The 14,246-nt window shown below is 41.5% G+C and overlaps 1 protein-coding gene across 1 annotated transcript in view; it reads left to right on the top strand.

Moving 5' to 3' along the window:
• LOC138292728 (cytochrome P450 2D15-like) overlaps positions 1-14,246 on the top strand; it is a 214,649-nt gene that overhangs the window by 117,608 nt on the left and 82,795 nt on the right. The window contains exons 5-6 of the mRNA XM_069231466.1: positions 2,347-2,520; positions 5,965-6,106. Coding sequence (XP_069087567.1) covers positions 2,347-2,520; positions 5,965-6,106 — 316 coding nt within the window. The remainder of the gene's footprint in view (positions 1-2,346; positions 2,521-5,964; positions 6,107-14,246) is intronic.

Here is a 14,246-nt window from a genome sequence, read left to right as displayed (position 1 = left end):
TTTTGGGGCATGAGTGAGTCTCTCTACTGGACATGCTTTGGTGATGGGTGTCCATGCATTGGTGTTACATGCAGGGCTTGAATTTGGGATGTGTGGGTTGTGTTAGTGGGGTATCTTTGGGTTGTTGGGGTGATGGGTGTGAGGGTGAGGATGGGAGTATGTGATGGCATGCAGGTGGGGTGGGGGGGATGAAGTAGTAAAGATTTGCCTTACCAGAGTCCAGTCCTCCTGCTACTCCTGCGAGGCCCTCAGGATGCATGATCACCAAGACTTGCTCCTCCCATGTTGTTAGTTGTGGGGGAGGAGGTGGGCGTCCACCGCCAGTCCTCTGTACAGCAATCTGGTGTCTGAAGACCACAGAACATACCTTCCCCCGTAGATCGTTCCACTTCTTTCTGATGTCATCCCGTGTTCTTGGATGCTGTCCCACTGCGTTGACCCTGTCGCCAATTCTCCACCATAGCTCCATCTTCCTTGCAATGGAGGTCTGCTGCACATGTGATCCGAATAGCTGTGGCTCTAGCCGGACGATTTCCTCCACCATGACCCTGAGCTCCTCCTCAGACAACCTGGGGTGTCTTTGAGGTGCCATGATGTGGTGTGGGTGATGTGTGAGGTGGTGTCTGTTGTGATGTGTGAGGGGATGTGTTGGTGTGTGTTGTTTGAGGTGCGTGGATCTTGTATGAGTGATGTTGTTGTGTTTCTGTGGATGCTGGGGTTGTGTTAGGTAGTCTCTCTCTCTCTCTGGCCTTCTTTCAGAATTTTGGTTGTAAGGGTTTGTGGGTGATGTGGGTGTGTGTTTTATATTGTATTGGGTGTGTTGGTGTGGTGTGTGTATGTGTGTATTTTGAATTGTCCAATGTGGTTGTGTTTTGTAAATGTGTGTGTACTTTGAGCGCAGCGCTGTGTACCGCCAATGGAATACCACAGTTGAAAGACCGCCACGTTGATTTGTGGGTCGTGATAGTGTGGGCTTATTCCTGTTGGCGTGACGGTGTAGGTTTTGGTATCGCCAGTTCATCACTGACCTTTGGTGTGGCGGACTTGTGTGGGTGTCTGTATTGTGGTGGATTCCGAGCTGTGAATTGTAATACCTGTAGCAGAATTCCGCTGGCGCAACATTATGTTGGCGGTCTTCTGCATGGCGGAAAGCAGGATTTACCGGCAGGGTTGTAATGAGGACCTTAATAAATTGGAATCTAAATGCGCCAGGACTCCAACTGTTTTTGTAATCTGAGCTCATGAGGAGACACATGCATATTGGATTTAGTTTGCTGCATGTATTTCCATTTATATTTCTGCCTCTTAGAATACACTAATGTTGCCTGTGCCTTTTGGTTACAGTATTCTATTGACAAGGAGGATTCAGAAAAATACTAGGTGCTCCATATTGGGTCAGACTTGCACAATACAAGTTTTGTCTCATGGTATTTCCCAAAATCAAACCTGGGAAGGACTGGGCTTTCAAAAGGCCTATATGCTAGAAGATGAAACAGGGATATAATATGTGAATTTTGTGAAGAAATGTAGCCATGAGTGTAGTCTCAGCATCACTACTTTTATTAGCTAGTTACTTTTTTTGTTATGTTGATGTTGTTGGGTGGTTTTTTTACATGAGTTCTCATGTAAACACATTTTGTTTACATGAGTTCTCATGTAAACCAACCACCCATGGTGAATGCACCAGCTAGGCACTACTAGTGGGCAACTTCAAGCCTTTTGGCCATCTCTATGCAATGCTTGGCTGTCACTCACATGCATGGCACTTCGCCATGTGAGAATTATTTTGTTTTCCAGACTTATTTACATATCTTTTTAGCCTGACTCTTAGATCAGCAATTTCGATCAGCAAAACCCAGCTACTTTAATTACTTCATGAGAGTTCCAAGCCAGCCTGCCCTTGTTCATATTTTGGGAGAGAACTAGGGATCATTTCGCTGAGAGTGGTTTACCTGAATGTTGGTGGTGCATCTTTAGAGACTATTTATACAGTATCCTCAAATGTTTAAGATTTTCACAATAGTTTTTAGGAATTGGCTGTGGAATGTATTTCTCATGAGATTTGGGTAGAGAAAATAGGTATAGCTAGGTGTGACATGTACAAACTATTCATCAGAGCGACTCCATTGTGACCATTTTACGTTCTTCTAACTAGAAGCTCTCTTTGCTTTCATAAATATCCATCAAAATAGAGAAAGCCCTTCTTTTTTATTTTCTCCTTCCCCAAGAAGGCATTGACTCACCTTTTATGACAACCCCAGTCATGGTCATTAGTATGCAGTGATAATAGTACTGTACACTGAAGAAGCTCTATTTTAAAGTCACTCTTCTTATACTGTCCTTCAGTTGGCGAATGTGATCCCTGCATTAGTCCATATCCCTGGTGTGGGGCAGAAAATGTTCAGGGCTCAGGAAAATCTCTTTGACTTTCTGAAAGGCATCATCGCGGAGCATAAGGAGAGCTGGGACCCTAACTTGAAGAGGGACTTCATTGATGCATTTTTGGAGGAAGTGGAGAAGGTAAGAGATGCACTGTGACATGGATTGGCTTTTTACTGGAGGATGAACCCACCTTTATGTTATGTTACCAGATGTGTTTGCTTTGTTTAAGTATGGGGAATGTTGAGACAGTGGTGATTCAGCCTGGCAGGCATATCCCTATAAGCATAACCTATTATAATTGTATCCATTTCTTCATGTGCTCTCTTTGGTCATGCACGTGACAGCAGTTCACCATGCCGTTGTTTAGCTACCTCCCTGTAACCAGGGACCTTTATAGTCTACCCAGAACCAGATGAGCTCTTGGACGATTACCCCAGTGTACTTTGTGGTACAACAACATTGGCATGTCTTCACTGCACTCTTTGTAGGAGTTTAAGCTCCAGGATGATGTCTCTCTCCTTTGGAGGTATTTGAAATATTGTTGTTGCTGTTATGTTGTATTGTTATCTTATGTTTCGAACACCTAGGTCTGCACACACTTTTAAGTAGCTTAAAATGATGCACAAAGTGTCGTAATTTGGCTGGAAGGTCTTATAACCTTTTGTTTGAGAAACGTTGTCCATACACTTTAGCGTTCAAATCTATAGCCATTAGCAAATGCAAGATTGTGCTGTGCTTTCCCTGTTCGAGGTTGGTGAAGGCTCCTTCCAGGGGTTATGTGTATTAGCATTTGCAAACTTTACAACTGCACAAGCATAGATTAGCATGTTTAGCCAGGGGCCCTGTTTTTAACAACTGTAATGTCTTTATCAGGTCTTATTGGACCCACTGATCCTTACAATACAACATTTATATTGTAATGTTGTATGTTATGTATTGTGTTTGCCTAGGACTAAAACCATTTTGTGCAATATAAATCTGGAGCTTTATTTGAGTTATTATAAAAAGTGTTGTGAACCTACAACCCTTGGTAGGACAGTTATATTTTATTGCGAATTCCATGGCAGTGTTTCACTGCATCTAGACACCACATACAGCCTGGCTTGAATTAAGTAAGTCATTGACTTCAGACCCATGGCTGCCCAGAGAGTCAAGCCATTTACATGACCCCCTACTTTCTATTGCACACTGCGTACCTTGAGTGTTGATCATTAGAGACTTTCTCTCCTCTTTTACAACTTTGTGACCCCTTTGATTATCTACCTTGGGGAACTTAACCTAACACATCCCTGGTTCAGTGCTATTATCAGAGCATTTAAATGTGTAAGGAGCAATAAAGAGACAAAGACCGAAGAAATTGATTCACCTGCCTACTGCGCATCTACAGAGCTAATAGAGCAAGCTGCCAGCATGAGCAAATGGGATGGCTCCCCCATAAACAGTCATACGCTGCTCTCCTATTTTGCAGGAAAGACCAAAGAGCTATGCACTCTACAGTCCTTAAAGATGATCCGGAACAGCTTATAGTCTCAGTCACACTGACTATTCCAGGCAACTAAATCAAGCACCATAAAGGCTTTCTCACCCATGTTGGAACTTCCTTTTAGGGATCTAGTTTTATTTCGTACAATATAAACTCTATATCCTTACCCTACCTATGTCCATGCAAACTTCAAGGGAATCCTGTTGTTGAAGTCCCTTACAAAAGCTGCATGATTATAATCAAGCCCTAATTTACAACTACTACCAATGCAAATTAATGCAAGGGCTCATTCATAAAAACTCCTCTAAAAAGTCTACAAACAACCCATCCATCATGAAATCAATAGCAAATGGAGGCCAGTTACTGCCAATGCAGAGGAACAAAACATATACAAATATCTAGAATGGATATAGTGCGAACATAGAAAGATAAAATGAGACAAACACTCTGATTTTGATAGATGCCTCTGTTGCATTTGATACAATTTGTCAACCAATGCTACTACCCTCAGGGTGTAGATAGTCACAAAAATGCATTGGATTTGAATCCTTACCTTCTATCAAACAGGAATCTCATCATATCCCTACCATCTCCCCTCAAACACTACCACTGTGACACCAGTATTCCCCATGGCACTACTGTTCTTGCATCTTCCATTCACTATCTAGCTCAGACGCCTGTGTAGATCGAGTCAATATTTGTGTCATTCTTGTCCCAATTATGCAGATCAGACACAAATCATCTTCAGATTGCAGGATTTAAAGGACCCCTTGACCTTCACGCATACACCTTACCCGATAGTCTTAAAAGGTTGGATGACAGTAACCATGTTAACTCCTCTTGGGTCAGAATTAAACGCAAAAAAGTGGAAACTTAACATCAACACAAGAAATATCAGTCTGACCTTTAGATGTAGGACAAACACCTCCCTCAAGGGGTACAGCAAATAACCTGGGAAGCAAACTAGATACAGGCCTTAATCTTGTACCTTAAAGCAACGGTGAACTAAAACAATGTGCAAATATCCCTCTATCTAGCATTCCTATACAGAGCCCATGCCACAGAGGCCCGGGTAGTTTTTTGCTCAGATTATGTAAATAGACTTTATTTAGGAATGCCCAAATTCCTCTAAAATAAATCAAAGTGGTTGCAAAATTCAGAAGACATACAAATACTACACCTTAAGCCCAGGAATCACATTAGCCCAGGGCGCCTGACTATGCATGTCCCATCACATTCAAATTATTGTGCATAATGCAAAAAACCTTCAAGGAATCAGACCAATATTCCTCTAATTAAAGATCCTGAACCTCAGTCATGGATGAAGCCTTCATCTGACCACCTTCTTACAGGTTGACGTTCCATGCATCATATCTACTCAGCTCATAGACTATTCTTTCTCAGTCCAAATGAGAAAATTCTAGATCTCTATCTTAATCCAAACAATCTCTTATTTTTGTTTTCAAGGACTCCTTCATTTTTCATAAGAAACTTTGTGTAATGTTGGCTGCTTGCAACACCCTCATCTAGCTATAGGATTGGTGCTTAAGAAGTGATCCTGACAATAAAGGGTAAGGATAGCGGGGGAAATCTGCAATCTGGTCCTTCTCTTTCCAAGGTACATCACAGATAACAGCATAAAGTAGTAAATGAAAATTAGGATATGTAACAAAGGTGGAAGAACACACAGACGAGCCTTTTTTCAGAAAGGGTTAGTGGCTTTGTAGCAGAGATTCTTTTGACTTTGTAGTGAGTGTCACAGTTTACTTAAGGCCAAACCCCAGCAGCAACCTGGCTGTCCAAAATTGCATGACTGTAAAAGTGCCTGTTTTTGCTGTGTGGCCACCTAAGTATGAACCCATTGACCTTGACGCTTATACATCTTATAGTAGGTCACACAGCTCTGTTTGTTTTTCATAAGGACCTCTGTTATGCAATAAGTATCAGAAGTAGCAAAAGTTCTCAGCACTGATACGATTGGCACATCTTTTACCGTAGTGTGCTCACTGTTACTGATTCTCTCCATCATGTAAGGTAAATCATTATTTATAACAACTCTACACTTTCAATTAATTATGTCTTTGTTAACGTACTTCCAGGCCAAAGGCGACCCCCAAAGCAGTTTCAATGACCTGAATCTCCTCTTCACAGTGAGTGACATGTTTTCAGCGGGTACAGAGACCACTTCCACAACTCTACGCTATGGGCTGTTGTACATGATGCTTTACCCGGGCATTCAAAGTAAGTGCCATATTTGCTATTAGGGTTCTATTTCTCCTCTTACAAAATAACATTTTTGAAAAAAAAACGTGTATCAAAAAATACCAAGAGTCTTCCTGAATTGAGGCTTCTGTCAATCAAACCTCATTAACTCACTATGAACAGCTACCCCATTTGCCAGTCATTTAATTTCATATATGGTTTGTTCACATGGCTAAAAAAATGGCAAACCTTGTAGTCATGGAAAAGACATATGTTTATGGAAACATCTTCACTCTATTCTATGGCCACAAAAATGCATAACACTAGTTTTACACCCCCCATACCCCGGCAATTGCATTACCGCTAGTTGAATCATTATTCACATAAGCATACTTTTTTCACGCTGCATAAATTTAACAAATCCAACCAGCAGCTAGGAGTTTTATTTTTCCATTTTTAACTTACTCAGATTGGCAAGACTGAAATCAGGGCTTTTTAAAAAAAAGAAATACTACAAAAGAATGGGGTTTATTTACAAACCCCTAACGCCACCGGAGCATCACTTTTAGTGAAGCTCCAGTGGCGTTGTGCCCTTTTCCATATTTACAAGGATGTGTTAAGCCACTTTGCGTGGCTTAACACCGCCCTTATAAACATAGAGCCAGAGGGACGTGCAATGGGTGTGTTGCTATGGGTGTTCCGCAACACCCATTGCATATTGACACTGCCCCAGATTTACGAGGAATCGTAAACCTGAGGCAGGGCCAAAAACTAAAGCAACCCCAGGGGTGGCGTTGGGATGGTGCTATGGTGGGAATACTTTTATTTCTCCTAGTTTTTGCTTTTCCTATGTGTGCTGCATTCTGCTGCACCCATTGGAAGAACAAAAGACCATTAATGATTGTTTATGTGCAGGAAGGTGCCCCTATTGACGATTGGTACTCTATTGGTCAGCACACATAGGAACAGCAAATCGCCATTAAACATTGTTTATATGCTGGAAGGGACACCTTCCTGCACATAAACAATCAGTCCCTGCAACGCAGGCACCTTTGCACTATACTGCAAGGGTGCTTGCGTTGGTGTTAGGCAGCAAATTTTAGTTTCAGTGCTAGGGCAAACACAGGGAGGGGTGTGCCGTATTGTTTTAAATATGGCACATCCCTGCATTTCTGAAGTGACACAGCGTGGCGCTGCCACATTTTGGCACAGCACCACGCTGCGACACTTTTTAATAAATGAGGACCAATAAGTTCAAACAATGATAGCAAAAGCTGCGTCCCATCAACAAACTGGTAATAAATAAGAAGTTCAAAACCTGACTAGAAGGTTCTATATAAAACTTGGATGAAATTCAACCGCAAGATTTAGCAGTATCGTTCAAACTCCCTGAAGTTAAACCCACAGAATTTAGGCCAAATGAATTGCGGTTTATAAAAAGCTGGAAAACTCGTGTAATTAAAGCATTCTCCGTTAATTATTTAACAAAATCTGGCTTATCCTGTCTACAGTTCAAGCATTATCTCAGAGAAATTCTGAGTTATATGGTTGAAGTTCAGACACCTCAAAGTGCAAAGAAAACCGGAACTCAGCTCTGCGCAGAGCCATTATGACACTACCCAGTACTGTCATAGCTGAATGTGCAGAAACTAAAGATGAGACAGTTCACTCTTGACAGTAAGACTCTTGAACTAGGGGTGCTGGAGGTGCAGTAGAACCACGGCCGGACTGGCCATAGGAGGCATTGGGCGTTTTCCCAGTGGGCTGGAAGGGTAGATGTTGGTTTTGAACTGGTGGGGGCTGGTTTGTTCCTGGGGTATGGTATTGCAGCAGTGCTGCAAACTCAGCCCCCAGGAACAGAAGCAGCAATGCTTCACACTCTTTCTCCCCACCCCTGCAGCCTCCCTCCTCCACCCACCACTTCCCTCCCCTCCCAAAAAAAAAACCCGGCCTTGGGGCTAGTCTGACAAAATTGCTAGGGCTGCTTTGGGTTCCCAGTCCAGCCCTGAGTAGATCCCCCTGAATTTCTAGTCCAGGGTCAGATGGCAAACAGGATATGGAGAGGTATCCAAATTTTTTTTTTTTTTGCGTCCAAACTGTTTTTTTGTTTTAGTATTTACTAAACCTAGACTGCCAGATGTCACCTAACCTTTTACACCACTTCAATTTCGGATCCTGGTACTTTTCCCCATAAGCAGCAGTACTTCACTTCATGAAATACACGAGGTACCCGTTGGACATTATTTTGTGGTTACTGGACAGGGGAATATGTCGCTGTGAAATTGCCAACTCCACCATGCAGCCAGAGAGGCAATATATATCTGAGATGGGCAGGATTAATCATTGCTGATCAATGTTAAATATTTAGTAATTTTGAAACTCCTCTTAAAATAAAGTATATATGTGAATGATCGCACGGATTAGCTAATACTAAACTGAGAACCATTTAGGAATTGTGTGAGCTCTACTTTCCAGAGCCTCTTTCCTGCCTGAAAAGGTATCTCATTTGCTAGTAAAAGATTTATTAACAGGGGATGTATCAATGTACAACATGTAAGTATATGACCCAATATGTGGTGAGCCCCTTTAATATTCATTTTCAATTCCTACTTAGGCAGGTGAAATATCAGACTACTGCACAAAACAGTATGTTATAGAATTTATCAAAGTGAATAAAAATGGCCACGTCATTGTGGTCTCTAAAAGTGGCATGATACTTTCCTGCGGACAAATTGATGAGGATACGAGCAGTTGCACTGGTTGTTTCTTAAATTTCAGTGAAGTTAGAGCAGTTCTTTCACGCATTGAATGTTGTCTGCTGACATACTTGTAGATGGCGAGTCAAAGTCGTACTGGTCGGTTGAGACACTAAGGGGCAGATTTATGAAAAGTGGCGTTGCACCTAGCTCAGTGCCACTTTTCTTGCGCCCCTTAGCGCCCCCCCAACTCCACCATGGTAGCGCCATATTTAAAATAAAGCGCACCATTGTGGTTGTTAGTTTGACTAGCATCATCATTTTTGACGCTTTGCAGAATTAGCATAAAAAACTATTACACTAATCCCGCAAAGCACCCAGAGGCCCATTGTAATCAATGGGAACCTCTTTTTAATGCCTGCACTTAGCAGGCTTTAAAAATGCAGATAATAATGGCGCAAAGGAATCTCATAGATTCCTTTGCCCCATTTTTCTGTCCCCCTAGCGCAGGAATGCCCCCATTGCATAAATTATGCCTGGTGCAGGCATAATGTTGCGCAAGGGGTTAAAAATTGGTGCAATGCAAGCATTGCACCACTTTGTAAACATGGCACTGTGTTATTCCCTTTCCAACTCAACATTAACGTAAAAAATATGACACTAATGTAGCATTGGAATGGCTCATGGCCAGCATATATCTGGCCTTAAGAGTAGATTGGCAGTGGTTTTATATAAAGTCTAAGGAGAGGAGGAAATAAAATTGACCTGTGAGCAATTTACCTTGATTCCAAAGCAAAAGGTAGATGAAAGATGAGGTATTTACTGCACTGTCCTATTGGCAGTATATTATTCCATAATCAGAAAACAACCTATTAGCCATTAGGGCACTTGAAGAATATTGTGTTTATTTAGATTTTTTGTATCTCTACACCCTTCCTCCGCCATGAAATTTAGAGACCTTAAATCCTGATTGGGTGAAGGCCTTTTGGTACACAGTTTTACAGTAGCATTTGAGACACAAACCACAAACATGCATTTATTTTATAGTATACTGTCTGAAAGCCCCAAAAGGAACATATTGGAGCCAGTGACTCTGACGGCTCAGTTATGTTGTGGGATGTCATGCTATTTGTTGGGAAATTGGTTCTACCTAGCAGCAGTCCTCAGTTTTAAATATTGGATGTTTAACCTGCAGGTGTTTGAAACTTCAAAATGTAGACTCACTCATTATGAGGCACTGGTAAATAGGTTTCTGGACTGCAACATGAAGTGTCCACCTTTTAACATGAAGGTCTGGAAGCACCATTTACAATATGTGAGCTCGAGGGAAGGTCCAGTGTGCCCCTACTTTCCACCCACTAAACCTCGAGTTGGCCTTGGTCCTCCCTTTCTCTATCTATGTATGCCAGTGATGTAGCTATATGCAGCAAAGCTAAGCTGAAAGGTCCAAATTACATAAAAAACCATGCAGTGATTGCTGAGCTATCAACTCCTAAATGTCCTATTCTTGTGAGGATTTGATCAAACCCCTCATGCATCCCTGAAGCTGCATTAAATAGAACTTTACCAGAAATGGTGGTTTTCCTGTAAAGTGATTTTCATTCCAAGGCATGCTGAGAAATGATAAATGTGATTGCTGATTTTTAAGATATTGTCCCCTTCAACATTCACAATTATGGTAGTGTGGGAAACCTAGTGCCTGAACACGTTAGTTTAACTTTACTTCCTCAATTTACTCCCACGGTTGCTGGTCACCCTTGTAACGCAGCAACTTTGTTTTCCCGAACCATTAGTTCCAGAATGTGGGTGTGGCCATCTCATCCCTTTTGAGGTTGGGTGACATTGGGCGGCTGAATGGGAAGGAGCTGAAAGAATCCTCTTCAGACTGTGCAAAAGTCTGGATGGTCTGGAGAGGCATTGGTATGGGGCGTGGTTATTAACTTTTTGACATCTTTGGACTTCCACTTTATCATTACTGGAACCTGCCCCACCCCACTGAATAAATATTGGAATCAGGGGACCCCCCATCCACTGATTCATTACTAAACATAGTCGATAATTTCAACTGCTAAAACATACACAAAAAATACAAAAACAAGCATTCATCGAACACATATATAAATGATAAAACATTTTATCTCATTTGCAAATAAATATAAATAAAAATATGAATGTTGAAACTTTTCTGTTGTCAAATGAAGCCACAGATCATCCGTACTATATTCTGTTTGATGCACCTGCACTGCTCCCATAAATCAATCTAAGAATACTAACTTATTTTTTAGACTCCAGTTTCAAATTCCTTGATATTTATAGTATGTTTAAAAAAATTGAATTGTACATTTAGCCACTTTATTTATTCCACACAACATCCAGCCAAAACAAGAAAGCAGTCAGACACAGAGACTTCCTGGTAGACTGCAGCAATGGTTAATTGGGGAACAATGTCAAAAATGACACGTTTCGGCCCTGAAGGCCTTGATCACATTCGAGCAAACTCCATCAAGCTATACGTTTTCACATGCTGACTCATAGGTATGTCCCTATATGCAGCAGCTGTTGTTTCAATAATAGTTAAATAACAGAAAACACTCAAAAAAATAAATACTGTGCTTAAATGCAAATAGAATAAAAACAGTACCTCACAATTGTGCCCAAGTAAGCTATATATTTACCCAATTGTACTGCATAGCACCACTGTAAATCAATTTATACTGGCCTCACAAACCTGACCAATCAAAGCATAAGTGAATGCCAAGAACAGCCAAAGAAGAAAAAGAATTTAGTCCAAGTGGACCTATCATGTCAATGCTATTCACAAATAGTTTGTAGAATACAGTCCTCACAAGAGATTTATGTTCTTATACATAAGTATGTATTCGGCTGGACAGTGTATCTCAATTTCTGAAAAATGAACTCACGAATAAATGAAAAAAGGCAACCCAAATAAAACTGTCTAAATACACACACAAAAGCTTTCCCTAAACACCCCCCAGCCACAGTGTAGCTAACTGTAAACCTGAAATCCAGGAAAGATTCTTCTTATGCAGAGTCACCAGATCCTCGGAGTCTGTGCACGTTCCCAACACTTCCACCACAAGACAGCTCCAATACTCTGATTAGAATTTGTCACAGAGTCTAAGAGAGTCCAAGTGGGGAAAAGGGGATTAGGAAGGGAACAGCTGGGAAGGAGACCTGTAGGAAGCAAAAAGGTTAAAACACACAATATCAAGATTATATCATATGAATCAATACTAGGCTATGACTCTAAGCATTGTCATTCTGAAGACATGGACAATCCAAGCATAGACTTAAAATGACTAGGCTTCAAGATGACTGGATATGTGAGGGAATCAAGAAAGGTTAAATACAGCTTTCAAATTCAAGTATTATCCTTTGCATGAGGAACAGGAAACAATCCGAATGATCTCTAAACCATCACATGAATCGTGTTTGAGAAACATATTATGTACAACACAACATTACATCTAGAACTCTAGCTTTCTTGTTCTCTCAAATTGCCGGAACATGAATTGTGCACATTGCAGATCTTTACTTGCGTTGTAAATACCATAAAATGATTGTGAACCATGAATAACACAAATTAGACTTGAGAAATAAATCATGCATCTTGCCAACTCGAAAGCCACCAAGCAAATGCCTTAAAATGGTACTGCATAATGAACACCGTAATTTTAAACACAGAAAAGGAATTGTGCGGCTTTGCGATTCGAATGTCACCATATGAATGTCAGGAAATGGTAGCGTACAATGAATAACATGAATTACACACAGGAAATGAATTGCGCATCTTGCAGATTCGAATGCCACCATGTAACTGCCAAAAAATGGTAGCACACAATGAACATCAGGGGTTAAAGCACGAGAAATGAATCGCACGTCTTGCTGATTCGAATGCCACCATGTAACTGCCAAGAAATTGTTGTGCACAATGAACATCACGGGTTAAAGCACGAGAAAAGAATTGCGCATCTCGCTGATTTGAATGCCACCATGTAACTGCCAAGGAATTGTAGCGCACAATGAATATCAAGGATTAAAGCACGAGAAACGAATCGTGCATCTTGCCGATTCGAATGCCACCATTTAACTGCCAAGAAATGGTAGCGTACAATGAATATCAAGGGTTAAAGCACGAGAAATGAATCGCGCGTCTTGCCGATTCCAATGCTACCTTGTAAATGCCATAAAATGGTAGCACACAATGAATATCAAGAGTTACACACAAGCAAAGAATCGCGCGTCTTGCCGATTCTTGTATCAGCATTTAAATGCCATGAAGCACACATTCACAAGCACAAGAGTAAAGTTGTGTATCATGCAAAATTAGGCCCAAGAACTCGAAAGTCTTCGATAACGGGATCGGGGGCCCAGCCCGACCTCCGTCTTACCGCCCTGATCAAGGATCACCAACTAAGTGGAAAGGGCATGGCCTGGAGGATCAAAGTAGGCCACCGGAACAGGAGCTCAGGAAGTTGCTGCTGCTCTGCACCGGGACCTCTGAATAGTGAGCACTTGGAGCTGGGCTGGCTCCCTTATATAGAGTCTTGGCCCAGCCCATAAACCACACCCAGGCATGCTGCAGGGAAAGCTTCTAGAAGGCCCTGGAAGGGGACCACACACTGACACAGTCTGAAAGCCTGCAGCAGTACATTACATGTGAACAGTATTTATATGCATGCTGAACATAGGTCTTCAAGATTAAACTCTGCAATGCAAAAGGTTAAACAACATCATATCAGCACAATGCATAAATTATGTTAGCTTGAAATTGTTAGGTTTTTGCATTCTAGTCCCCCCTAGAGCGTGCACTGCCCTGATGTTGACAGGAGACCCTACAGCTGTATGTAAAGCTCCTCATCCATATTAAGGCCAGTAGGGACCTTTATATCAAGTCTAAGAATGTATCTAGATTTCAATCTCCTTAGCTGTCTCTCCCTGTCACCTCCCTTTGTTTCTTGCAACGGTGTCAATGACATTGTATTTCAAGTCAGAAACTTTGCTATTATAAACATCTGCAAAGTGCCTCACTACAGAGTAAGCTCTGTCTTGGTGTTTTATGACCCTCATATGCTGAAGGACATGGTTGTGAATGGCATTCTTGGTGCTGCCCATATACTGGAGCCCACGTGGGCATTCCAATGCATTTACTGCTAACTCTGTTTTACACATGTATGCACCTCTTATCTTTTATAGCGAGCCTTCTAGAGAGGATTTAAAGGGGATCTTGCTTCTCCCACATTCACACACTTTGCAAATGTTGCACTTGCGATGCCTTCTGCTTTTTCAAAGCCAGTTGTCAGTGGAGGCAGTAGGATCCGTCTTAACTAAATCATCTCTCATGGATTTCGCTTTCTTGAAGGTATAGCCTAATCTAGGCAGGAGAGAAGAACCTATGAGGGGGTCATTTTAAACTAAGTGCCAGTGCTTGTTGAGGACTTTTCTAATGGCACCTGCTTTAG

Source organism: Pleurodeles waltl, chromosome 4_2 (genome assembly GCF_031143425.1).
Source record: "Pleurodeles waltl isolate 20211129_DDA chromosome 4_2, aPleWal1.hap1.20221129, whole genome shotgun sequence".
Taxonomy (NCBI): domain Eukaryota; kingdom Metazoa; phylum Chordata; class Amphibia; order Caudata; family Salamandridae; genus Pleurodeles; species Pleurodeles waltl.
This window is presented reverse-complemented; position numbering and strand designations above follow the sequence as displayed.